The following is a 26,669-nucleotide window of genomic DNA, read 5'->3' on the forward strand; positions in this document are numbered from 1 at the left end:
AGGCGCATGCCACCACGCCTGGCTAATTTTTGTTATTTTAGTAGAGACTGGGTTTCACCATATTGGTCTGGTTGGTCTCAAACTCTGTGTTGGGGTTACAGGCGTGAACCACCTTTCCCGGCCTGTGTTAGAACTTCTTATAGTGTTCAGTACCGTGCATGCTATGCAGGTTTGTAGTCTGGGAGCAATAGGCTATACGATACAGGCTAGGTGTGTGGTAGGCTACGCTATCTAGCTTGGTATTGGGTAACTACACTCTTACGACATTAACACAGTGACAAAATTGCATAACGATACAATTCTCACGCATTTCCCTGTCATTAAGCAGTGTGTGATTAGTTGGTTTACTGATGAATGTAATTCCAAGAATAGAGCTAAGGGAAGAATTAAAGAGTCAACTATGATTTAGAATTGTATATCATTAGATTGTGAGTTCTCTGACTTTGGCAATTCAAAAGCTCCACCATTGGTAAGTGAGAAAGGATACCTTAAATGGAATTTTTAGCATCTTTTGAGGGACCTCGAGGGAAATTAAACTACATGAATTAGTTTTTTACATCGAGATGTTTTAAGACCTTAATTTTTTATTTGTTGCATTACATCACTCATTCATACATTGAAAGGAAACAATTTTGATTGTAAAAGTGCTTTATAGAGTGAACTTGTGGTCAGGCATGGTGGCTCACGCCTATAATCCCCGCACTTTCGGAACGTGGAGGTCGGCGGATCACCTGAGGTCAGGAGTTGGAGACCAGCTATGGTCAACATGGTGAAACCCCATCTCTACTAAAAGTACAAAAAATTATCCAGACGTGGTGGCGGGCGCCTGTAGTCCCAGCTACTCGGAAGGCAGAGGTTGCAGTGATCGAAGATCGCAACATTGCAATCCAGCCTGGGCAACAAGAGCTAAGCTTTAAAAAAAAAAAAAACAAAAACTTGCAGGAAACATGCAGATAAAAATAGTATTTACTCATTTACTTATGTCATCAGCACTCAGAGGTAACCACCATCAACATTTTTATGTTTTGTTCTTGTTCTCTGTCTTATGTAGCTACAGGTATTTATATATGTATATTTTACTAATATGTAATTATTATAGTGTTAGAACCTCTACGTGGTAGATGTTTTCCAGTCAGTAAGTATTCTACCACATTTTTGTTTAATGGCTGTCAAGTATCTTTTGTCACAGATTTATATAAAAGATTACATTTTCAGTTCCAAGCAAACATGGGAGTACTTGAAATTGAATATCCTCAGTTGATTAATGAATACAGATATAGGGACCTACCGTCCCATTGCTTGATACCTTTTATTGAGAATTTTCATATGAGCCTACAAAACGTGTACTGGTTTAGTTAGTTAAAACAATGGAAATGCCAGTTTCTTTTCCTTCACTTCATTGCGTGATCATTGTTACATAAGCAGATTTGACAGAAAAAAAGATGTAATCTTTTCTTTGGAAATTTGGTGAAGTGTGCAATCTGGTATATATATCATTTTTGGAAATTTGGTGAAGTGTGCACTCTGGTATATATCATTTTCGAATCTGCTATATATAGCATCTTAAGAAAACTTTTGAACACAATATATACATACATAGAATAAACCATTCCTGTGTAAGCCCCACTCTTTGGATAGCAACTGCCATGTTTGCTCTCTACACTTTTCTCCTGAATGATTTCAAAGTTTGTTGACATGATACTTCAGCAAACATGATATGCACTGAAGTTAGGAGCTTCCATGTGGCTGCATCTCCTAAGCATAAAGGAAATATATGCCACCAAAATATTATCAAAACAATAATGAACACCAATTCAGTAATTAAACAATTCATAGGAAAATTATCTAGATAAAAATGTCTCTTTTCCCCAGTCTAGTATTCAGTCAGAATTCACACACTGCCCACCCCGCCACCTCCCCTTTTTTTGAGACAGTGAGGTGGCTTGATCTCCGCTCATTGCAGCCTCCACCTCTAGGGTTCAAGCAATTCTCCTGCTTCAGCCTCCCAAGTAGCTGGGACTACAGGTATGTGCCACCACACCCAGCTTATCTTTGTATTGTTAGTAGAGATGGGGTTTCACCACATTGGCCATGCCGGCACTGCTTTTTTAATCTAGAAAAAGGCCCCTAGTTTTTATTTTTTGAGATGTCCAAACCAGTTGTATTGTGATTTCCCACAAACTTGAAATTGTCTGATTGTTTCCCCCATATATAGATTCTAGAAAGATAGCTTGCTGAGAATAATGCGTAGGTGATAATGCGTGTTTAAGCGTGTCACATCAGGAGGCATGCAATGTTAGGTTGTCCTACAACTTTCTTACTATGATCCCTTAGTTTAGGTTGAGACCTCCAGGTCTTCATTGTAAAGGTACATTTTCCCCCTATGTAATTATAGAGAGTAATCTGTTGGCAAATCCTGTACTCCACTCACCAAGTTTTACCTGGCGCTTTTAGCATACATCAACAGTACTCTCATATGTTAAATTGGTGTAATCCTCACCAATGTAAATAAATTTTAAATAATGTGTCTTAACATCTTTTTGAGGCGGAGTCTTGCACTGTCGACCAGACAGGAGTGCAGTGGCACGATCTAGGCTCACTGCAACCTCCACGTCTTGGGTTCAAGCGATTCTTCTGGCTCAGTCTCCAGAGTAGCTGGAATTACAGGCGCTTGACATCACGCCCGGCTAATTTTTAGTATTTTTTGTAGAGATGGGGTTTCACTATGTTGACCAGTTTGGTCACGACCTCTTGACCTCGTGATCTTCCTGCCTTGGCCTCCCAAAGTGCTGGGATTACAGGCGTGAGCTACGTTGCCTGGCCCCACAGCTTATTATTGTATGTTATTATATTTATGATCCATTCGTTTGGATTTCCTGCCATTTTTAAATTTTGTTACTCTTACTTTTGAGAATTGTTTTATTTCATTTGGATTTTGACCTTTGCGTGTGCAGTTTTACGCGATTTGTATTTACATTAGGATTTAGAGTGAGGTTGGTTCCAATTTTTGAAAAAGATGGCTACCTAGTAGTACCATTTATTGAATTATTCATTTTACCCCCATGATGTACAAGGTCTTAGGTATTCTTAGTTCTAATACTTAAACATAGCAGTTAACATAATGTGTTCTACAAGTAGCCAACTTTGTTTCTTCATAGGCTGAAAATGTCTTAGTAATATCCCCAGGTACTACTGTTTTCTCAGAGATTACTCTCACAGTATTTACATTGAGATACTGTTTTTGATTAAATGAGCTAATGATTCTTGGCAGTTCAGCAAATTAAAATGCACATATTTTTCCAGGCATTGTTGGTCTCTGAAGAGGCCAGAGGGAAGTAGTTGAAAGCAATAAGATCCATAGGAAGCAGGGTACAAAAATGGTGACCAGATAGAGAGTAATGTGGGATAGGGTAGCCGGACCGAAATAGGCAAAATAAGACTTGAAGTGTGTTCAACAACTTAGATCAAATGAAGATCATCCAAGTATGCAGTGGAATTTATAGTATCCAAAGAGTATTCAGAAACTTAAGAAATTGTGAATGACTGAAAACCTTGGAATACAGAAGATTTAGTAAACCTTTTAGAAAATTGACAACTCATTGCTGCCATCTAGTGTCACTTTTGTCTTTGAAATTCTGCAAAGAAGGGAAATTTTACATATATAGCATATTTAGTATATAGAATTGGCATTTGATTTGAATTGAATGCAGGGGCTACTTTAGGTTTCTTTGTTGTTATTGTTGTGTTTTTTTTTTGTTTGTTTTTTGTTTTTTGAGACGTAGTCTTGCTCTGTTGCCCAGGCTGGAGTGCAGGGGTGCAATCTCGGCTTACTGCAACCTCCGCCTCCTGGGTTCAGGCAGTTCTCTGCCTCAGCCCCCCCTAGTAGCTGGGATTACAGACGCCTGCCACCACCAATTTTTGTCTTTTTAGTAGAGACAGGGTTTCACCACGTTGGCCAGGCTGGTTTTGAACTCGTGACCTCATGATCTACCCGCCTCGGCCTCCCAGAGTGCTGGGATTACAGGCGTGAGCCTTCGCACCTGGCCTAGTTGAGGTTTTAAGATACAGTAATAAAGGAAATTGTAAGGCAGGGTTTTGAATTTCCAAATCTGAGGTAATATATATTTTCCTTTGTCTCTAGTGTGAGATAATGTCTGGTAAGTGAAAGTGACAGCATGTTTAATTTTTTTTCCCTGGACCAATGGATAATGTGTTTTAAGTATAATGTGATTAACCCATGTGGAGAGGTGGCCAGGGCTTGCTGAAATAAATGCCCAGTAGAAACATCTTGTACTTTGTTTAACTTGCATACTTTTGCACTAAATAAGCCAAGATATACTGAAAACAGTTGGGTTGAGCGGCACCTATCTCCTATGACCTGAACTCTATCAAAGCTGGCATACAGTGCCCAGATAACAAAGGAAGCTGAAGTCTTGACTCCATGTTTAAATTCATTTTGGCTCAGCTCTCAGCAAATTCCAGGGCTCTCACAACCTGTTTGTGGACCACTTGAACTTTATTTATGTAAAAAATCTTCAGATAATGCAAACTGCCGTACCTTTTCCAAGTAGAATTGAATTACTTGAGATTTAAAGTCAATGTAATGGTAATGGAGTATTTTTATAAATATATTTTCAAAATTTTAGCTAGATTGACAATCCAAGGTTGGTTTCCCTCCATCAAAAGGGTGAAGAGGCATGATAGCACCTCACACTTACAATGAACAGTTGGAAATAAAATTGACAGTTTGGCTTATATCCCAACTAGATAGAGTTTTTACTTATTTTTTGCTTTTAAGCTGTGGCTGGGATGGTGAGAGTGCGAGTAGAGGCAAATTTCTATATTCAGGAAATTTCTTGTCCTTCCCACTACCATTAAAATCTTGTATCGCTTTTATTGCTTCAGGATAGAGCATATGATAAAACAGACAAGCATATCAGACAAAAACACAGGTTTTTGGGCATTAGAAATAACTTAGTATTCCTGGTTTTGACTTTTGTTTTCTAGGTAAAACAGGTCTTTGGTGATCCTTTGATTAAAAACAGGAATAAGAACCTGTAATGAAATTATAGTATATAATATACAAACGCATTTGTCCATGTGTGTAATAGAAATTTGAGTGCTAACCACTATTTTTCCTCTTTTTTTATCCTTTTTCTCTCTTGAGACCCAGTCTCACACGGTTGCCAAGGCTGGAGTGCAGTGGCATGATCTTGGCTCGCTGCAACCTCCACCTCACGGGTTCAAGGGATTTTCCTGTGTCAGCCTCCCAAGTAGCTGGGATTACAGGCACCCACCACCACACCCAGCTAGTTTTTGTATTTTTAGTAGAGACCGGGTTACACCATGTTGCCCAGGCTGGTCTCGAACTCGTGTCCTCAGGTGATTTGCTCGCCTCAGCCTCCCAAAGTGCTGGGATTACAGGTGTGAGCCACCGTGCCTGGCCTAATTTTAGGTTTTTGAAGTCTATCCTTTTCATGACAGAGCTTTTCATGACAGTGTTGAGTTTAAGAAAGAAATAGCACCTAAGGTTCTCATTTGTTGAGGACATTTTTTTTTTTGAGGGGGAATCTCGCTCTGTCACCCAGACTGGAGTGCAGTGGCGCTATCTCCGCTGACTGCACCTCCGCCTCCAAGGTTCAAGCAATTTTCCTGCCTCAGCCTCCCTAATAGCTGGGACTACAGGTGCGTGCCACCATACCCCGCTAATTATTTTCATATTTTTAGTAGAGGTGGTGTTTCACCATGTTAGCTAGGATACTGTCTCGTTCTGACCTCATGATCCACCTGCCTCGGCCTCCCAAAGTGCCTGGCTGGAAATGTGACTAAACTACTGCTTCACTTTTGAAGTATTTAACCCTCTGATTTACAAATAATGGAGGCTGGAATATTTGAACTGTATGTTTGTTTGTTTTTGAGACAGTGTCTCCTTCTGTTGCCTAGGCTGGAGTGCATTAGCATGATCTCGGCTCACTGCAACCTCCTCCCATGTTCAAGCGATTCTCCTGTCTCAGCCTCCCGAGTAGCTGGGACTACAGGTGCAGGCCACCACGCATGGCTGATTTTTGTATTTTTAGTAGAGATGGGGTTTCACCATGTTGGCCAGAGTGGCCTTGAACTCCTGACCTGATGTGAACTGCCTGCCTCAGTCTCCCAAAGTGCTGGGATTACAGGTGTGAGCCACCTCACCCGGCTTGGAATATGTGAACTGTAGATTCATGAATTGGAAATGTTATTCTCCATCAAGATTTCAGGTTTTAGTTTTTTTTGTTGTTGTTTGAGACGAGGTCTCCCTCTGTCACCCAGGTTGGAGTGCAGTGGCGCGATCTCAATGGTATCTCCACCTCCTGGGTTCAAGTGGTTCTTCTGCCTCAGCCTCCCAAGTAGCTGGGACTACAAGCATGCACCACCATGCCTGGCTAATTTTTGTATTTTTAGTAGAGTCGGGGTTTCACCATGTTGGCCAGGATGGTCTTGATCTCTTGACCTCATGAGCTGTATGCCTCGCCCTCCCAAAGTGCTGGGATTACAGGCCTGAGCCACTGCACCCAGCCCCAGATTTCTTAATGTTAAATCTAGTTCATGTAAATTAGTGCCACTTTATTATCTAACAGCATTATTCGACTATTACATACTAGTAAATGGTGATAGAGTAGGATCCCTGGGTTAGCTTGCATTAAAAAAAGAAAAATTCTAGACCCCTTCAACTAGAAGAGGGGAAATATGATGATGAGGGGCATTGACCTCAAAATATTTGAGTATATACAGGTGCATTAAGACTTGGACTATTATTACTAATGTGATTAACCTTTTAAAATTTCTACCAAATGGATTTTCTGTTTTAAGGAATATTTGTTTGGCTTAAATGAGTTTTTCCTACAAAAATCCCAAGCTTGTATGTACATTGTAGTGAATTTGGGAAATACAGAGAAACTGTGAAAATGATGGTAAAGATTAATCACAAGCAGAGTACCCGCAGAACATTTTAAGATATTTTGATGTGTTTCTGTACTGTCCGTTCTTAAAAGATTTTTATGTAGTTCATTTATGTCTCCTATGTATTGTACGTTTTCAGATACTGTCTTTTTGACTCAAATTATAATTTGCACATCACTTGAAGTTGTATTTTTAAAAGACTATTATTGCTGGACATTTATTACTGTTGGGTTGTTAGTTGTTAGAACTCGGTTATAAAAATTCATATAGAATATGACCAAGTAATTTAGATCTGTATGAGGCAAAAAGCAAAAGTAGACCTATTCATTCTACAAGTGGTTTTTACACCTTGCAGATGTAAAGGGAGTAACAAGGCAAGAAAATGGGATCAGGGCCGAGTGCAGTGGCTTTCACCTATAATCCCAGCACTTTGGGAGGCCGAGGCAGGCGGATCACCTGAGGTCAGAAGTTCAAGATCACCCTGACCAACATGGAGAAACCTGGTCTTTGCTAAAAATACAAAATTAGCCGGGCTTGGTGGCGCATGCCTGTAATCCCAGCTACTGGGGAGGCTGAGGCAGGAGAATCACTTGGAACAGGGAGGCGTAGGTTGCAGTGAGCCAAGATTGCTCCATTGCACTCCATCCTTGGCAACGAGTGAAACTCCAACTCAAAAAAATTTTGAAAAAAATGTGATCAAGGAGTTTGTTTTACTTATCAAAACTGTTGTACTACTATAAAAGGATGCTGGCAACCCGTTACGTGAAAGAACTGAGGGACTGTTCCTAGGATTTCTAACAACAGTCTGCATAACATGTTAAAAGTGGTGCTCGAGAAACCACACCATACTACCTAGAGAGATGGTATTGTTTAAGCATCAGTAACACCACAAAAAGGTATTGCCACTTGTAGGACGAGGTAGTCTTGACAAAATATTGCAGATGAGGCTGAGTAAGCCTTTGGTCCCAGCTGCTGCTTTCAGGAGTTACAGAAGAATATGTGGAATTGTTCTGAGAGTATCAATCCTGGAAAATACAGACTGGGAAACCACAGGTTAATACTGTGGATTCTTAAAGAGATAAATTTTAACCTAATGCAATAGAAGCGGAACTTACCTACAAAAATGCTTTAAATGCATCACGTTTATTTTTCTGGGAAGACTAGAATGTCTACAGTTATACATTTAGGCATTAGAATTATTTTAAAAGTGAGAAAGTGCTAGTAAAGTCATAATGGTTGTTACCTTTTGGTGAGAGGAAGGGGGATTGGCAGTGGAATCAACCACATAGGGTTTGTTTACTTATGAGACTTTACAGGGACGCAACTGCTCTTGCACCTTCACACATTTTTATTGAAGTCCCTTGTGCTCACCCACTATTGGAGCAGGTGAAACTTCCAAGTTCTGACTGCTTTTCTAAAATTTCGTTCCTCTTGCTTTTCAATAAATAACTGCTGGTTATTTTGGTATTCTTGTATTTCTAAGTCTATTATTCTCCAAGTTGCTTACCTTTTATTTCTCCCACAGTCAGTGAAACCATATATGCTGGCTTGCCTTTACTGCCTTGCATTTTGGAATTTTGATTTAAATGCTGTCTGTAGGATAGTGATTTTGCCATCTTGAGTCTTCTTTTGGGAGTCAGAGATTCAAAAACTACTCTGCTCTTGCTGCCCCCTTCCAAGAATCCCAGTTCTTTTGTAGTAGTTTCTTTGTGTTACAGTATCGTCCTCCCTTTATGGAAATTTCACCTGTATGATACCTTAAAATTTTGAAGTAGAATGAAGCGTGACTTGACATCATTTGGTTATTTCTAAAACTTCAGGAAATGTATGTACCTCTTCCATAGAATTTGAAGTAGCAATACCACTGGAATTTAAGGAAGCTCTCAGGACAGTCTTTGTTACTATTTGTGCCCTGGATTTTCCCTGGAATGTGGTACTCAGCACATGGTTAGTAAATATTTGACCCCCAAAATGAATGAATTTTTAGTGACTGTTCATTCCTTAGGAGGACACATTACTAAGAGTGGAATTAATCGGTATTTGTGAGTACATCTGTCTTTACTGTTGCCTCCATCTTGAATTTAAGTCCTCATAGTAAGTATGGGTATTTTATTAATTTTAGGCAAACTTTGGAAGTTGGGATTATTGTATTTTAAGAATAAGTAGTTCATGATTTTTGTAGCAAATTTAATCACCAGACCATAAAGAAAATGAGAAATCATATCCTTAAACTCATAACAACCATTGCTAGCATCCTTGTATGCCTGGATGCTTTTCTACTGAGTTTTTCCTGTGTGGATCTTTGAGAGAAGCCCTGATACACATGAAAAATGCCGTGGGGGTATGAATTCCTTGCATCTTGATTAGTACTAGCTATGTACTCAGACTTGTGAAAATTGAGAAAATGGTCATTTAAATCCATTTCTGTCTGATTCCAAAGGGTACCCCTTTCAATCACATCTGTATTTTTCTGCAAATGTCCATTTGGAACATTGGACTGTGGTTTGATGGGTTTTTTCCCTTATGTTCAGTATTCTGTGTTGGCTTTCGGAGCCCCTCACCCCTGGTAATTTCTTCTCATTAAACCTATGGAGATTATATTTTCTATTGATAAACCTATTTGTGAAAAATAGTTGCTTAAAACCAGATTATACCTCCACTTGTAATAATAGGAAATCTTAATAACCAGCAGTAGTATCTGAAACCAGTTAGGCCTCAATGCAGATTTTTGTTTTAATTCCTCTTTAGTGTCCTCAGACTTTCTGGCATGCTTAATAGCTGAAAGGCTGTTGGTGGATTTCAATGGCTACTGTTTGTTAATTTTTATTGCTTAGTGTTAAAATATTAAGAAGTTTTTGTAAAGATATACTTTAGAAAGTAACAAAGACAGACTTTTGAATTTCAGAAAGATTTGGAAGGAAGTGAAGTTTTGTTTGAGCTTTTAAATCAGTACTGCCTGTTAAATGACTGTATTAAGCATCAGAATGATAGGAGTCATGTATATATGAAATGGTGTTAAACTACCTGTTTTTATGTACATATATGTATACATTAGACTTTTTTACATCATCCGTGAGAACTAGTTTGTCATGATTCACTTGAGGATTGGAAGGATAACAAGTACTGGAATCTTTTGAGATTCATCAGTACCTTTCAAAGGGATGAAGGGGAAATCAATCTTAAGAATGTTTTTAAATCTTGTTCAAGATTGGGGGTTGGAGTGGGAAGAGGCAGGAAACAAAATGCTAAAAGAATGAAATAAAACATTTTCGCTCTACGGGACCTGAGATGGTATTGTGAATCTGCATATGGTTATGGTAGGATTGAGCCTCCATCACATACATAAAGACAGATAATTTTTGGTTTTAAACAATGCGTGAAAAGTTGTGTATTTTTCTTTAATTCCCCAATCTTTAATTTGATTCATGCCGTGTTCCACTGGCTAGTTTTATCATCATCACCATCCGATATTATTAAATGTCCTATATTTTAGGTTATATAAAAAGTAGCCTTGGAGTCATTGCAGTCTGTAAAAAGATGGTATTGATACTTATGTATCTAAAGCATACTGCAGATTAATTGAAGTATCTGGAAATAGGTGTTTGCAGTGTAAATGAATTGATTCTATTTATTGCCTTTTGAAGAAAATTATACTTAATGGGTAAGTGTAAGCTATCCATATTAATCTAGCTAATGAATGGCTTGGGACAGAATTTGACATTTGCTATGCTGTGTGTATATATACAGAACCGGTGAAACTCAATAAAAGCAACGTGAATCAAGATTATTGATGGCAGGGAATGGTTAGCATGACCTGTAATGTGAAAAACAGCAGAAACTGGTGTCAGAATTTAGGCAATTCTAATTTGCTTGAGTACTTAGAGGAGGGCCACTTGGAATTATGTCCAAGGAAATTATATTGCCAATGATCTGCCAGGGAGAATTTTTTTTTTTCCTGAGAATTTAGAGTTTAGTGCTGCTGAAATAGAATGAAGAGGAAGAAGTTGACTTTCTAGAGTATATTCAGAGGCTGGAGTCTCTGAAATTATTAGCAAATACATACTTAATGCTGTGAGTCCCTTTAAGTTGCCTGATACTCTGGGCAGTTAACAGTGATTCAGAGTGAGAGTGGAGAATGTTTTATCAAGGAATATTGTTTTTAGCATCTGTTCACCTGTATACTTTTTTTTGCTTTACAGTTTTCGGCTTTGTGAGAAACCTTACCATCAAACACAATGGCCAGCAACGTTACCAACAAGACAGATCCTCGCTCCATGAACTCCCGTGTATTCATTGGGAATCTCAACACTCTTGTGGTCAAGAAATCTGATGTGGAGGCAATCTTTTCGAAGTATGGCAAAATTGTGGGCTGCTCTGTTCATAAGGGCTTTGCCTTCGTTCAGTATGTTAATGAGAGAAATGCCCGGGCTGCTGTAGCAGGAGAGGATGGCAGAATGATTGCTGGCCAGGTTTTAGGTAAGTGAATTTTTTCATTGATGATCTAATTCAGGCCTGAGTTTTTCTATTCACGGTTTTTTTTTTTTTTTAATGTCTGTAAAACTGACAGCATGAGATATTCTGGATATTGCGACTGTTTAGCCTAATAAAAATACATTAGGCTTATAGTTATAATTGGCTAAGTAAAGGATATTCTTCATTGTACCATTTTGTGTAGTAGAGCTAGGACAACTCTCATTTGGCAATCATGAGTAGGGGGAGCTGGGAATGACACTTCACAATGTAAAAACGTTGCCTAAATGGTTGTGTCCTGCCCACAGCAGACTGGAGGAGCCCTCTAGTGTTGTTGATTGCTTGTCTCCTCATTGGGGTTTCACTCCATCCGTTGGGCCGACTGCAGTTTGGCTCAGTCTTAGATTTTCTTGTCTTTTAAAATGTAATGACACCTCAGAGTACTTATTACCTATGATTTGGTTTATTCAAGCCAGAATCCAGTGTCCACGTGTTTATTTGATTAGTTGTACTAGATGTCTGTTTTAACTTCTCATTTTATGTGTACTTTGTGCCTCAGTTTCAAAATTATCATACCTTTGTTTTTATAAAGTTAAGATGATTATTTTTAATTTTATATTTGTGATTTGGTTTATTCTTTGTATACATTCTACTATGTATATTGACTCAAAGCATGGTAGGTTAGAGTTACGTGAAACAATTCTTTGATAATATTATGTAACCAACCAGATACATAATTTGGGTCTATTTCATTGTTTTTACATCTTAGTGGATTGCTTTTTCAGAAATTTAGTTCTCTTTAGTTTTGAAACACTTTATATGGTTTCAAAGTCAGAATTGTAAATGAGGTTAATGTACCAAAACCTGAAGGTTATTCATGTAATGGTGTTCAGCAAATAGACAATATATTCAGTCCTTTTTTTTTTTTTTTGAGACAGAGTCTAGCTCTGTTGCCCAGGATTGTGTGCAGTGGTGCAGTCTTGGCTAATTGTAACCTCAGCCTCCCGGGTTCAAGCGATTGTCCTGTTTCAGCCTCCCGAGTAGCTGGTACTACAGGCATGCGCCACCACACCTGGCTAATTTTTGTATTTTTTAGTAGAGGTGAGGTTTCACCATGTTGGCCAGGCTGGTCTTCAACTCTTGACCTCAGGTGATCCTCCCGCCTTGGCCTCCCAAAGTGCTGGGATTACAGGTGTGAGCCCTTGGACCTGGCCTCAGTCAGTTTTCAGTTCGTCATTTGATGAGCTGCTTTTGTATAACAAGGGAAGATAAATAGGATTAAGTTTAAGATATCCACATTTGGCCAGGTTGGGTGGCTCATGCCTGTAATTCCAGCACTTTGGGAGGCTTGAGTTGGGCAGGTCATGAGGTCAGGAGATGGAGACCATCCTGGCTAACACCGTGAAAAGCCATCTCTATTAAAAATACAAAAAATTAGCAAGCTGTGGTTCTGGGTACCGGTAATCCCAGCCGCTCAGGAGGCTGAGGCAGGAGAGTTGCTTGAACCCGGGAGGTGGAGGTTACAGTGAGCCGTGATTGCACTCCAGCCTGGGCAGTGGGGCAAGACTGTCTAAAAAAATACCCAGACTCATCTAGTTAATGGTTAGAGGTGGAATTTGGAATTTGTATATTTTGGGGCATTTGTATATTAAAATGAAGCTCATTTTAATAAAAGCAGTATATATGAGAACGGAGTTACTGTTGACTCGAGTGCTGTAGCATGACTGGGAAGGTAAACTGAATTTTGGAGAGTTTTTGGCTTTCTGACATGGGCTTTTTAGAACAAGGAGAAGATAAATTCTTGTTTGGTAGTCAGTGGGTGGCCGAGTAGGTAGCTGGGCACACGTGTTACAAATTGTATTTGAAAACCAGGGTTGTTTCCCTTTGCTCTTTTATTTTTTTTGGTGTGTGTAAAGGTTATTTAAGCAATTGATCAATTATTCAGAAAGCAGTCGTTAACCCAGGATATTTTACGTGTAGAACAGCTAATCCTTACTTATAAAGAAAATCTGAAGTTGCCTTTGAGGATGATTTGAGGTTGTCACACTTCACTATGTTAATTTGTGAATTGGCATATATTTTAATATATTTCATTCTAATATATTTGTAATAATTCGGAATGAACTGAACCATTCTTGGAAAGGCAACCAGTGATAGTTTTCTCTTGTAATAGTAACTGAGTGAACAGTCAGTACCTTGAATGGGGGAGAGTTGGGTTGAAGTGGTATCTGAGGGTGGAGAGTACCAAAGACAGACTTAATGTTAGTCTCAGGAACACTTGAATGGTAAAGAACAGACTACAAAGAAACGGAAGATGAAGTCTTAGCCTTGTAAAAATTTGTGAGCCTTTTTAATATTAAAAGGAGAGATGAAGCTGAGCTTGATAGCTCACGCCTGTGATTCCAGCACTTTGGGAGGTCAAGGCAGATCACGTGACCCCAAGAGTTCGTCCCTACGAAAAATAGAAAAATTAACCAGGCGTGGTGGTCCCTGCTACTTGGGTGGGAGGATCACCTGAGCTTCGGAGGTCTAGGCTGTATTGAGCCATTATTGCATCACTGCACTCCAGCTTGTATGACAGTGAGACAGTGTCTTAAGGAAAGATGAGTTGTTTTGTTCCATATTTTCTAATTTATGTGTCTGTGTGATTTTCTAAACTTCGTAGTTTGTATTAGCTGGGTATGGTGGTGCCCGCCTGTAGTGACAGTTACTCTCGAGGCTGAGGCAGGAGAATCGCTTGAACCGGGAGGTAGAGGTTTCAGTGAGCCGAGGTGGCACCACTGCACTCCAGCCTGAGCGACAAAGCGAAACTATGTCTCAAAAATAAAAAAAAATAAACTTTGTAGTTTGTTTTACCTGGATACAAAGTTGTCATTAACATTTTTACTTTTGTTTTTCAGATATTAACCTGGCTGCAGAGCCAAAAGTGAACCGAGGAAAAGCAGGTGTGAAACGATCTGCAGCGGAGATGTACGGGTCAGTAACAGAACACCCTTCTCCGTCCCCTCTACTCAGGTCCGGAACTTTATTATTTATAACTGCATTGTGTCCATCAGTGGGCATCTTCTCTTTCTGTTTTCTGGATGTGGGGAGGGTTAAGTGTACTGTGTTTTATCTGTGTATAGATAAGGTTTTATTATTTTTGTGTTAATATGTCTCTTTTTTGCCCTAGAGAAAATTTCTAGAGAATTAAAAATCCCTGAGGTTTTTGCTATTGATATTAAAGAGTAGTTTGATATTTATAGCATAACCTGAAATACTTCTGCAGGATCGTTGAGCTTCTAAGACACTAGAGAGTAAGAGAGGGTAGAAGTGTGGTATAAGAATGCTTAGTTTACCATTCTGTTTTTCAGTGTTTAGTTTAGCTATGTCGTATGTGGAAATCTTAGCGATTTTTAACCTGAATCACCAATTTGACCGCTACATTTCCAGTGGTCTAAGGTGATTGGAATTGAGTGATTTATTGTATGAATGATTGGGGATCATTCAGTGCTAATCTTGTTGATCTATTTGTTGTGGTTTATTTGGCATGGTTCTCCCCTCACCTGATATTGTGAATTAGTAGCAACATTTCCAAATTAACCCTTTTCGGTATTTATTTTTCAGCTCCTCTTTTGACTTGGACTATGACTTTCAACGGGACTATTATGATAGGTATGTTAAAATGTTTTGTATTTCTACTAAACAGCTATTTAGTGAGAGCCATTTCGTTTTTCTAGTTTGTGGTGATGAACATCAAAGATGTTTTCAAACATACTCCCTTAACTCCAAAACAAACAGCTTTTTCTAAATCATTAAGTAGATTATTAGATAGGGTGATACTGATTTTAATGCATTATTTCATAATCCCTGGCTAACGTGGTGAAACCCGTTTCTACTAAAAATACAAAAAAATTCGCTGAGTGTGGTGAGTAGGGACTGGGTTATGGGTGGCTTTGGGTAATAGATTTAGAGCTGTTGATAGCAAATACTTAACAGGAAATAGGATGATGTGCTTAAGAGTGTTACCACACTGACATTCTGATAACATCAGTCTCAGTTAACATGAAGGAAATGTTAAGACTTATTTGGCTTGTCGCGTTCAAACTCATGCAGTATATGTGAGTATATGGAGCAAACTATTGTATGCAATAGACTTTAAACATGGCAATATATAAAACATATTACTTTATATACTATTTGTCTTAGAATGCCAGTATTCCAGTCATTAGTATTTTAATGTTATTACTGTATATAACAATTCAGTCTGATTTTAGAATAAAAATTACTGATTGGGGAATGCTTAACATTTGAACTGAGTTAATCAGTCATGCATGGGAGTTGTAAAGGAATCAAGTCAGCCGTTAAATACCATGAAGTATACACTGAAAGTGTCAGACATGAAAGTATAGACTTTCTGTTTGAGAAATAACCTCACAGAATATGGTACGTAGTCATTAAAAGGCCAGAAGAGTAAGGCCCGAAAAAGAATTCAAATCCAGATTGTAAAGGGCCTTGAATGCCATAATAAAATGGTGTGGTTGAGCATCCTTAATGCATCATCAGAATGTTTTTTTCATTTGACATTAGCGGTTTCCTCAGATTTGTTTTTCTTTTTTTTTTTTCTTTCTTTTTTTGAGACGGAGTCTCGCTCTGTCGCCCAGCCTGGCGTGCAGTGGCGCAATCTTGGCTCACTGCAAGCTGCGCCTCCTGGCACAGCCTCCTGAGTAGCTAGGACTACAGGCGCCCGCCACCACACCCGGCTAATTTTTTGTATTTTTAGTAGAGACGGGGTTTCACCATGTTAGCCAGGATGATCTCGATCTCCTGACCTCGTGATCCGTCCGTCTTGGCCTCCCAAAGTGCTGGGATTACAGGCGTGAGCCACCACGCCTGGCCTGATTTTTTTTTTTTTTTTTTTTAATGCGGAATCTTGCTCTCGTCACCAGGCTGGAGTGAAGTGGCGTGATTTTGGCTCACTGCAACGTACGCCTCTTTGGTTGAAGCAATTCTCCTGCCTCAGCCTCCCAACTAGCTGGGGTTACAGGCATGCACCACCACTCCCGGCTAATTTTTGTATTTTTAGTAGAGGCTGGGTTTCACCATGTTGGCCAGGCTGGTCTCGAACTCCTGAACTGAGGTGATCTACTTGCCTTGGCCTCCCAAAGTGCTGGGATTACAGGTGTGAGCCACCGTGCCCAGCCGTTTCCTCAGATTTTTACAGTTATGTGTGAACATTTTGAAAACTAAGGAGTTTTGTAATTCTTTATTTTTATTTTTGTTGAAATTTTTGAAATTATTAAAAAATAAAAATCGGCTGGGCACGGTGGCTCACACCTGTAATCTCAGCACTTTGTGAGGCCAAGGCAGGTGGATCACGAGGTCAGGAGTTCAAGACCAGCCTGGGCAATATGGTGGAACCCCGTCTCTACTAAAAAATACAAAAATTAGCTGGGCGTGGTGGCACGCGCCTGTAGTCCCAGCTACTCAGGAGGATGATGTAGGAGAACTGCATGATCCCGGGAGGTGGAGGTTTCAGTGAGTTGAGATCGCGCCACTGCACTCCAGCCTGGGTGACAGAGTGAGACTCCTTCTCAAAAAATAAAATAAAATAAAAACCAATGGAGAACTTCCAGTTGAAAATAAATCAGGACATTACTAGTGAACTTAGCCCATTTATTCCTGAAATTGCAATTTTTTGAATTTTTGCAGTCAGACCTTGGTAATGACCTAATGCAGTAGGATATAAATAACTCCAACAAGCTTAGCATTCCAGTAATGGAACATTAGGCATAGATGGGTTAATTATTGGTCAGGTGTCTTGAAGGCACTGAAACCCAGTGAGTGTGTCTGAAGCATCTGCCCTTTAACCCTTTCTGCACATGGTAATTGCTTGACCACATTTAAAATATACTCATGCCAGCTTCTCCTATAGGGATTCTTACACAACTGGTCTTATGCAGACTTTCTTAAGTACTAGTATATTTTTCAGTGCTTTCTATGCGTTCTTTTGTCCAGTCAGAGTTGAGAATCATTAATAAAAGATTAAGGACGTGGTTGTGTTTCTGTGTATTATTATCCTATTTGTTTGTCATGGCTCAATTCAGACCAGTTTAATAAACTCACACTTTTGTTGGTATAATTTCAGGGATGTCATGGACTCTTAGTTGATGTTTTTTATGAGTGTATCAAGTTTTAGCAGTATACAGTGACAGTCTTCTTGAAAATAGTTCTCATTAAAAAGTCTTTTCTTGGCAAGGCACATTGTGAATGGGGAAATTTGAAAATTTGAGCAGGGAATTTGGAAAACATTAGTTGAGACAATGAGATATATACTGCAGAGAATCTAAAGAAATCACATGTTTGCAGAAATATCTTCACAGAAATTGGTGGCCTCTTCAGATTTTCAATAGACAACAATATATTAGGTTTGAGCAAAAGTAATTCCGTTTTTGACATTTCTTGGAATGGTAAAAAGCAAAACCGCAATTATTTTTGCACCAGCCGATACTAGTAGTTACTGTCGGATATATTGCTGCATATTATTGTCAGTGAAAAGTAATGCCTTCTATTGTTCTAACGTCAGCCAGTAGATAATGATTACTGATAACTAGTGGAGCAACTAGGTAATAGCTGGCAAAGAGCTGACTTTTAGAGTACTGAGATCTTTGTTGGGAAAATGAATTTTAGGAGGTGTCCACATGATGGGAACTTACTCAAGTTGGGTTGGAGAATTGAGGAATTGAGTGTGTGTCTTATATGATAGATGTTAATGAAGGTGAAAGGAGGAGGAGTGTTTGTTTAGTGAGGAGAGGGGCAGATACAGGAGTTTTTTCCTGGTTTGGAAAATGTTAGGTCAATTTGGACCTGGGAAATAGGTTGGGTATGACCTGGTGGAATAACAACTTAGAAAAATGGTATTAATATCTTCTAAGAAGTCATTCTGAAGATTCATTATCATAAGGTTTAGATTTTTATTTTAAATGGTAACAGCGATACTGCATTGACTATGTTAAATTGTTTAATCAAAGAAGATGGGAAATTGGCTCTGAGTGAAAGCTCTGGGTCTTCATATGTAAATCGGAGTAAAAATCACTGTCCACTGTTTTTTTTTTTTTTTTTTGAGATGGAGTCTTTTCTGGCACTCAGGCTGGAGCGCAGTGGGTTGGTCTTGGCTTACTGCAACCTCTGCCTCCTGCTGGGTTCAGGCGACTCTCCTGCTTCAGTCTCCCAGGTAGCTGGGATTATAGGTGTGCACCACCACACACAGCTAATTTTTGTATTTTCAGTAGAGACAGTGTTTGTCCACGTTGGCCAGGCTGGTTTTGACCTCTTGACCTCAGATGGTCCACCCGCCTGGGCTCAAGGGATCTCCCTGCCTTGGCCACACAAAGTGCTGAGATGACATGTGTGAACCACTGCGCCTGGCCCTCTTTTAATATTCATTTGAAGGCGCTGGTTTTGTTTTGCAAAAGGTGTTGTAATAAAAGTGAATCTTTATCACAATGTTGGGAATGCACAAGTATTCAAAGCTGTAGTTGTTGAATTAAGCGAGATTGGGAAATACTCTAAAAATAGATCTTTAAGTCCTTAGGTAGGCTGGCATATACATGAAATTGATGTTCGTCAACAGCTACCCTGGTACTATTTTTTCTTTTTTTTTTTTTTGGAAACGAGTCTCGTGCTGTCTCCCGGGCTGGAGTGCAGTGGTGCGGATCTCGGTTCAGTGCAACCTCCGCCTCCCAGGTTCTCACGATTCTCCTGCCTCAGCCTCCCGAATAGCTGGGATTACAGGTGCACACCACCACACCCAGCTGATTTTTTGTATTTTTAGTAGACATGGGGTTTCAGTATGTTGGCCAGACTGGTCTCAAACTCCTCACCTGACTTCATGATCCATCCACCTTGGCCTCCCAAAGTGCTGGGATTACAGGTGTGAGCCACTGCACCTGGCCCAACCTGGCACTATTCTTATAATTCTTTAAAAAATTCTCATAAAAGTCTTGATCTATGTGTGTTTTCCGATTTGTGCCACAAATACTGCAGTGTTTTCATACTAAAACTATATCTAGATATAGATAAACTAGATATATTTTCTTCAGATTGTAATAAATTGGAACCCCACTTTCCCTTATAATTGATCACCCATGAAATTGTTCTCAAATTAGATAGTGGTGATATTGCAGAACTAATAAAAACCACGGATTGGCACCCTTTTAAATGGTGAATTTTATGGTATGTGAATGACATTTTGATTGAAAATGGATGCGACATTACAATTGAAAAAGGATACATCACTGACTTATGGACAGCCATTCTTTTTTGTCATATCTCGTGGACCCCACGTCAGGATACTTGCCAGTTAGAGACATAGATGAAACCCGTCTGGTGCTACCAGCCTCAAAAGGTAACTCTTATGCCTGAGGATGGACACCTTTTAGAATTAAAAGAACTCTCAGTCATTGTGGGCCATCTTGCTAGCCTTCACAGAGACTGATTTACTGTCAGCTCTTTTCTTGAGTCATCTCATCCCTTTTTTTTTTCTTTTTTCTTTTTTTGACACAGAGTCTTGCTCTATTGCCCAGGCTGGAGTGCAGTGGCTCGATCTCGGCTCACTGCAACCTCCACCTCCCAGGTTCAAGTAATTCTTGTGCATCATCGGCCTCCCAATTAGCTGGGGTTACAGGTGCCTGCCACCATGCGTGGCTAATGTTTTTTTTTTTGTATTGTTAGTAGAGACGGGGTTTCACCATGTTGGCCAGACTGGTCTCAAACTCCTGACCTCAGGTGATCTACCCACCTCACCCTCCCAAAGTGCTGGGATTACAGATGTGAGCCATCGCTCCTGGCCTCTTTAATTCTTATTTGGAGAACTTTGGGCAACACGAAATAGAAACTGCCAATAAATGGCAGGTTTGATAACAGGCTTTATTATGACAGCGGAGACTTGGTGAGCAAGAAACCTGGTTCAAAAAGACTGGTTTAGTTCGGTGGTCTTTCTGAGGACTTTTTAAACTTAGCACATTTTGTATGTGGTGCATGACTAGTAATACAGTATTTAAGTAACGAGTATGAAATTCTTAGGGGTTTTCAGAGTGCTGTTATTACTCCATGGCTAAATATATTAATATGTCAGTGCATTAGAAATAGACAAATCTTCAAGAACTCACAGATCAAAGATGACACATGTAACAAAGATTGAGTTGTGAGGGGCCTTGATGTGTTTGAGGAGCAGCCAGCTGTAAAGAAAATTGTAAAGAATGTTAGTTGTAAAGGGCTTTGTATTACATGTTCTGGAATTGTGTCCTATAGGTGATATTTTAGAAACAGGCCTGTGGCTGGAGGAAAAAAGATGTGTTAAATGGTTAACATTGTAAATGTTGGAATGGAGAGGAGGTTGGGAGAATTTCTGAAGTAGATTGGTCTTGATGTGATTGGTTGGACTAAAGGTATGAAAGTAGGTGCTTGTAGGAAAATAATAGTCAAAAGCTGAGATTTTATCTTCGTGACTAGATGATAGATTATGCCATTAATGGTTACATGAAGACAAGCAATTTTGCTGCTGGTTTTATTCTACCTGACTTTTCTAGGAATGTATCTTGGTAGAGAGAGAAAATTAGTTGAAATGAAACCATTGAAATTCAAGACAGAGCTGTCAAACCATCATTTCTTCAACTATTAATAGTTAATAGCCCTAATTTTGTTCTGGGCACACAAAGCCTGAGGCTTTGGATTAACAATATGGGTTGAAGGAGAACCTTCACCTTACTGAGTTTAGATTAGCAGGCACTTTGACCTCCTTTTCTATTTTTCAGATGTTTTTGAGTAACACTGTACCTGAGAGATGGGTTTCTTTATATATATGTATGAAGGGAGAGAGTGCCAAAATACTTAGGTTATTTGAAGTTTGAAAACTGGGGACATTCTGCATTGAAAGGCAGGTGTTTCAGAGAGCAGGAGACTTCTAGGCTACTTTGAAAAGCTAACATGACTCTCAGAGGTGTCATTTTAGGTGGAAAGGGCACTCTGGGCTTGGAAGTTTTGGATTTGCTCACAGCTGCACTGTTAATTATATCTTTCTTTTGGGAACCTGTGTATCATACATATAGGTGCCAGAAGGATTTTAGATGGTGACATAGATTAGTATACATACACTTTTGGAACAAATCAGTTATTAGTCTTTTTTGTTTGTTTTTTGTTTTTTGAGACCTGATGTGGCTCTCTTTCCCAGGCTCGAGTGCAGTGGCGCATCACGGCTCACTGCAACCTCTGTCTCCTGGGTTCAAGCAATTCTGCCTCAGCCTCCTGAGTAGCTGGGACTACAGGCACATGCCACCTTGTCTGGCTAATTTTTGTGTTTTTAGTAGAGATTAGGTTTTGTCATGTTGCCCAGGCTGATCTTGAACTCCTGAGCTCAAGTGATGTGTCCACCTTGGCCTCCAAAAGTGCTGGGATTATAGGCGTGAGCTATAGCATCTGGCTGGACTTAAATTTTGCTAAATATTTATTTCTTAGTATTCCTTTTAGATTAGTTTCTTATTGTGTCCTAGACTCGTTTAGTAGGTGGGAGATATTTCTTTGTAGGAGAGGCATTTGGGTCTGAATCAGTCTGCTGTATGACTGAGTTGAGTGATCTGATTCCATTTTTACCCAACACTAAGGTATCCTGGTGTTTTATGAATCTTCTTGAGGGCATTCTTCAGGTAGATTTTGTTAGCCTCCTTGGTGTTGGTTTTCTTTTTGAGATGGAGTCTCACCCTGTTTCCCAGGCTGGATTGCAATGGCGAGATCTTGGCTCAGTGCAACCTCTGCCTCCTGGTTTCAAGTGATTCTTCTGCCTCAGCTTCCGGAGTAGCTGGGATTACAGGCATGCACCACCACGCCGGGCTCTTTTTTTGTGTGTGTATCTTTAGTAGAGATGGGGCTTCACCGTGTTGGGCAGGCTAGTCTCGAACACCTGACCTCGAGATCTGGCCGCCTCAGCCTCCCAAAGTGCTAGGATTACAGGCGTGAGCCATCGCGCCCAGCTGGTGTTTTTGTTTTTTGTTTCGGTTTTGGTTTTTCTTTGAGACGGAGTCTCCCTCTGTCACCCAGGCTGGAGTGCAGTGGTGCGATCTCGGCTCACTGCAAGCTCTGCCTTCCTGGTTCACGCCATTCTCCTGCCTCAGCCTCCCCAGTAGCTGGGACTACAGGCGCCTGCCACAAGGCCTGGCTAATTTTTTGTTATTTTCAGTAGAGACGCAGTTTCACCGTATTTGCCAGGATGGTCTTGATCTGACCTCGTGATCTGCCTGCCTCGGCCTCCCAAAGTGCTGGGATTACAGGCGGGAGCCACTGGGCCCGGCCATAGCAGCATTTTTAAAGATGTACCAAAAAAACTCAAATGTCCATCAACTGACTAAAGAATAAACAAAATGTAGTAACCATAAAATGAAAGAAGTACTGATACATGGTACAACACGGATGAACCATGAAAATATTCTAAGCAGACAAAGCCAGTCACAAGACACACATTGTACGATTCCATTTATATGAATGCCCAAAATAGGCAAATCTGTACAGGAAAAAACAAAAACAAAAACAAATTCTGCCATGGAGATTGGTATGCAAATTTTTGTGTGGTCATGTGTTTTCATTTCTTTTGAGTATATATACCTAGGAGAAGTGCTGGGTTGTATGGTGATTATATGGTCAACCTGACCAACAGCTAAAAGTGGCTGTACCCTTTTATATTCCCATCAGTCATGTGGAAGGTTCCAGTTCCTCCACTTACATTCATATCTGTCTTTTGCTTTTATCCATTCTAATCTAGTGAGAGAGTGGTGGTGTCTCAGTCAGGATTTAATTGCATTTTGTTTAAAAATATTGAATGTCTTTTCACGTGTTTCCCAGCTTTTTTTTTTTTTTTTTTTTTTTGAGACGGAGTCTCGCTCTGTCACTCAATCTGGAGTGCAGTGGTGTGATCTCAAGAGCCCTGTCTCCTGAATTCACACCATTCTCCTGCCTCAGCCTACCGAGTAGCTGAGACTACAGGCGCCCGCCACCACGCCCGGCTAATTTTTTTGTATTTTTTAGTAGAGACGTGGTTTCACCATGTTTGCCAGGATGGTCTTGATCTCCTGACCTCGTGATCTGCCTGCCTCGGCCTCAAAGTGCTGAGATTACAGGCATGAGCCACCGTGCTCAGCCCAGCCATTTGTTTACTCTTCCACACATGTATTCAGATTATTACCCATTTTTGTATTAGGTTGTAGAATTAGTTGTAGGATTCATTATATATTCTGGAAACAAGACTCTGAGTACAACATCTGATACTGTTTGAAAATTTTGACTGTTTCTTATAATTCCACCATCCTGCTCTGTAGGTATAGGAGATATGTAACTATCCATTTGTGCTAAGTCGTTTCGTAGAGTTTTTAAGGATTATGGGTTTTGTAATAGACTGAGTAAATTATAGATTACTGGACTCTGGTAATTACATATAAGCGGTAGATGGAAGTTTGTGGAGACAACAGACTAGAACATTGCTTGCTGTTCAGTAGAACATTTAAGTTCAGTGGCCACATGTGACTAGTGACTATAGAATTGGATAGTGCAGGTCTAGAATGCTGCAAAAATCAGTTTTACTGGGTAGAATAAGTCTAGAGTTGTGTAAGTTATAAGAAATGTAATGACTAAAGCCTACTCTTCAGGAAGGAAATAACCCAGACTGCAGTTGTAGAGCGAATGTTGAAAGATTAAATAGGAGAAAGTCATCTGTAGAAATAAACTGGTGTTTGTGATGTCCTTACAGCAGGCATATGATTTCAGCTCCAAATTCACGTTTATCGCAGGCACAATAGCTGTGTTTTTTGCATGTTTTTTGTTTTTTTGAGACAGGATCTTGCTCTATCGCTGAGGCAGGAGTGCAGTGGCACGATCTCAGCTCACTGCACCTTTTGCCTCCCGGTTTCAAGGGATCCTCCTGCCTTCCCCTGTTCTGAGTTCCTGGGAATACCGGCGCACCACCATACCTGACTTTTTTTGTGGATTTTAGTAGAGACGGGGTTTCACCATGTTGCCCAGGCTGGTGTCAAACCGCTGGTATTAGCCACTGGGCCTGGCCAATAGCTGATTTTTATTTTTTTTTTTAAATAAATACCTTGAAAACAGATAGAATTTTTTGGTAAAGTATGATATTCAACTTTTATCTGATTTTCATTGGGAAATCCTCTGCTTTGATCTTTATCAAGCTAGAAAATCAAAACACCAATCCTGGCTTATCAGCTATTACATAGATAGGGTTCGGTTTGTTACACGTTGTTGATTGTGTGATTTATGGATTATTATTTCCTAGAAGTCAGTTGGGAACTTCATTTATTTACTCAACAAATATTTGTTATGATCCTGCTGTGAGGCATTGTATATAGCAGGAATACTATAATAAGAAATAGAGGCTGAGAGTGGTGACTGACGCCTGTAATCCCAGCACTTTGGGAGGCCGAGGCGAGCAGATCACCTGAGGTCAGGAGTTCAAGACCAGCCTGGCTAACATGAAACCCCATTTCTACCAAAAATACAAAAAATTAGCTGGGCGTGGTGGTGGGCGCCTGTAGTCCCAGGCTGAGGCAGGAGAATCGCTTGAATGCAGGAGGTGGAGGTTACAGGGAGCCGAGATCGTGCCCATTGCACTGCAGCTTGGACAACAAGAGCAAAACTCCGTCTCCAAAAAAAAAACAACAACAACAAAAAAACAGAAATAGATGGCCTCAGAGAAAAGGGGTTGGGTTAAAGACATCACGTGACGCATAAGGCATACTGTCTTTAGCTTTTACTTTGAATGAGATGGGAAGCTATTAGAGGGCTTTGTGAAGAGAATGGGAGGGTCTTACTCATATTTTAACAAGATCACTCTTACTGAGAAAGATAATGGGTGGGTGTTCAGAGAAGCAGTGGTTTTTGGTGGGACCAGAGAAATGGCAATGGGAGTGATGAAAAGCAGATGGATTTTAAAGGTGTTGCTGAGAAATTTGCTTATGTTGTGAGGCTTGAGAGAGGAATCAGATGTGGCCAGCGTTTTTGTCTGGACAACTGGAATTATGGAATTTACAGTGACAGTGATTGGGAGGAGCTAAGGTGAGGAGCAGATATCATAGATCAGTTGTGGACATGTTAAAGTTGATCCGTTTGGAGAGATATTAAGTAAGCAGTTGTTTATATGGTTCTAAGGGAATCATCTGCTTAGAGTTTATAAAACCACAATACTGGATGATTGGAAACAGAAGAGAGATTCTGGGGGTACTGTGACCTTTAAAGAATGTGGCGGTAAAGAAGAAATGAGCAAAGGAGATTGAAAATGCCAAAATGAAAAAAAATGGAGAAGCATGAAGTATCTTGGAAGCTGTATGAATATATGTCAAAAGAGTAGAAAGGCAAACGAGGTCTTTCATGTCACTAATAGTTGAAGTAGTATGAGAATTTAGAAAACGTCTTTTTGAATTAGCGGTGTCATTGGTGACCTTTGACAAAGGTAGGTACTGTTAAAGGCAGAAATCTTACACAGATTTCAAGTGAATGGAAAGATAGAAATTGGAGTCAGCATAGAAAACATACAATAAAATTCACCCTTTTGGTGTATAATTTCTACATCACATTTGATTTACAAAACGCATAGTCATATAACCATAACTATAACCAAGATAGAAATAGTTCCCAGTTCTCTGAAATGCACCTTCACTCTGTTCCCTAGCAATCATATCTGTTCCTTAAAAGGAATTTTATTGTAAGTGAAAGAACTTTTTACTCTTCTATGTTGATAAAATGAGAGTTTTAAAAATATGTAATTTTTTTCCCCTTTGTTTTTCTTTTCTTTTCTTTTCTTTTCTTTTTTTTTGAGAAAGAGTCTCGCTCTGTTCCCAGTCTGGAGTGCAGTGGCGCGGTCTTGGCTTACTGCAACCTCTGCTTCCTGGGTTCAAGCGATTCTCCTGCCTTAGCCTCCCAAGTAGCTGGGATTACAAGCACGTGCCACCATGCCCAGCTAATATTTGTATTTTTAGGAGAGATGGGGTTTCATCATATTAGCCAGGCTATTCTTGAACTCCTGATCTCATGATCTGCCCTCCTCGGCCTCCCAAAGTGCTGGGATTACAGGCATGAGCCACTGCGCCCAGCAATTTTGTTTTTCTTTGTCTCACAGGCTGGTCTTGAACTCTTGGGCTCAAGCGATCTGCCTGCCTTGGCCTTCCAAAGTGCTGGGATTACACATGAGAGCCACTGCATGTGACTCAATTTCAGTTTTTTTTTGT

General features: G+C 39.9%; 1 protein-coding gene across 33 annotated transcripts in view; it reads left to right on the forward strand.

The window, feature by feature from the left end:
• LOC101124683 (heterogeneous nuclear ribonucleoprotein C) overlaps positions 1-26,669 on the forward strand; it is a 70,456-nt gene that overhangs the window by 35,612 nt on the left and 8,175 nt on the right. For 18 of the 33 annotated variants that reach the window (XM_004054885.5, XM_004054883.5, XM_055362411.2 and 15 more), the window contains 3 exons: positions 11,136-11,412; positions 14,307-14,382; positions 15,013-15,060. In XM_004054885.5, the coding sequence (XP_004054933.1) occupies positions 11,172-11,412; positions 14,307-14,382; positions 15,013-15,060 (365 nt within the window). In that variant the 5' untranslated portion in view covers positions 11,136-11,171. Of the gene's footprint in view, positions 1-11,135; positions 11,413-14,306; positions 14,422-15,012; positions 15,061-26,669 lie in introns of all 33 variants that reach the window. The other 15 variants (XM_004054887.5, XM_004054884.5, XM_063698266.1 and 12 more) reach the window with 1 other exon arrangement.

Source organism: Gorilla gorilla, chromosome 15 (genome assembly GCF_029281585.2).
Source record: "Gorilla gorilla gorilla isolate KB3781 chromosome 15, NHGRI_mGorGor1-v2.1_pri, whole genome shotgun sequence".
In the NCBI taxonomy this organism is placed as follows: domain Eukaryota; kingdom Metazoa; phylum Chordata; class Mammalia; order Primates; family Hominidae; genus Gorilla; species Gorilla gorilla.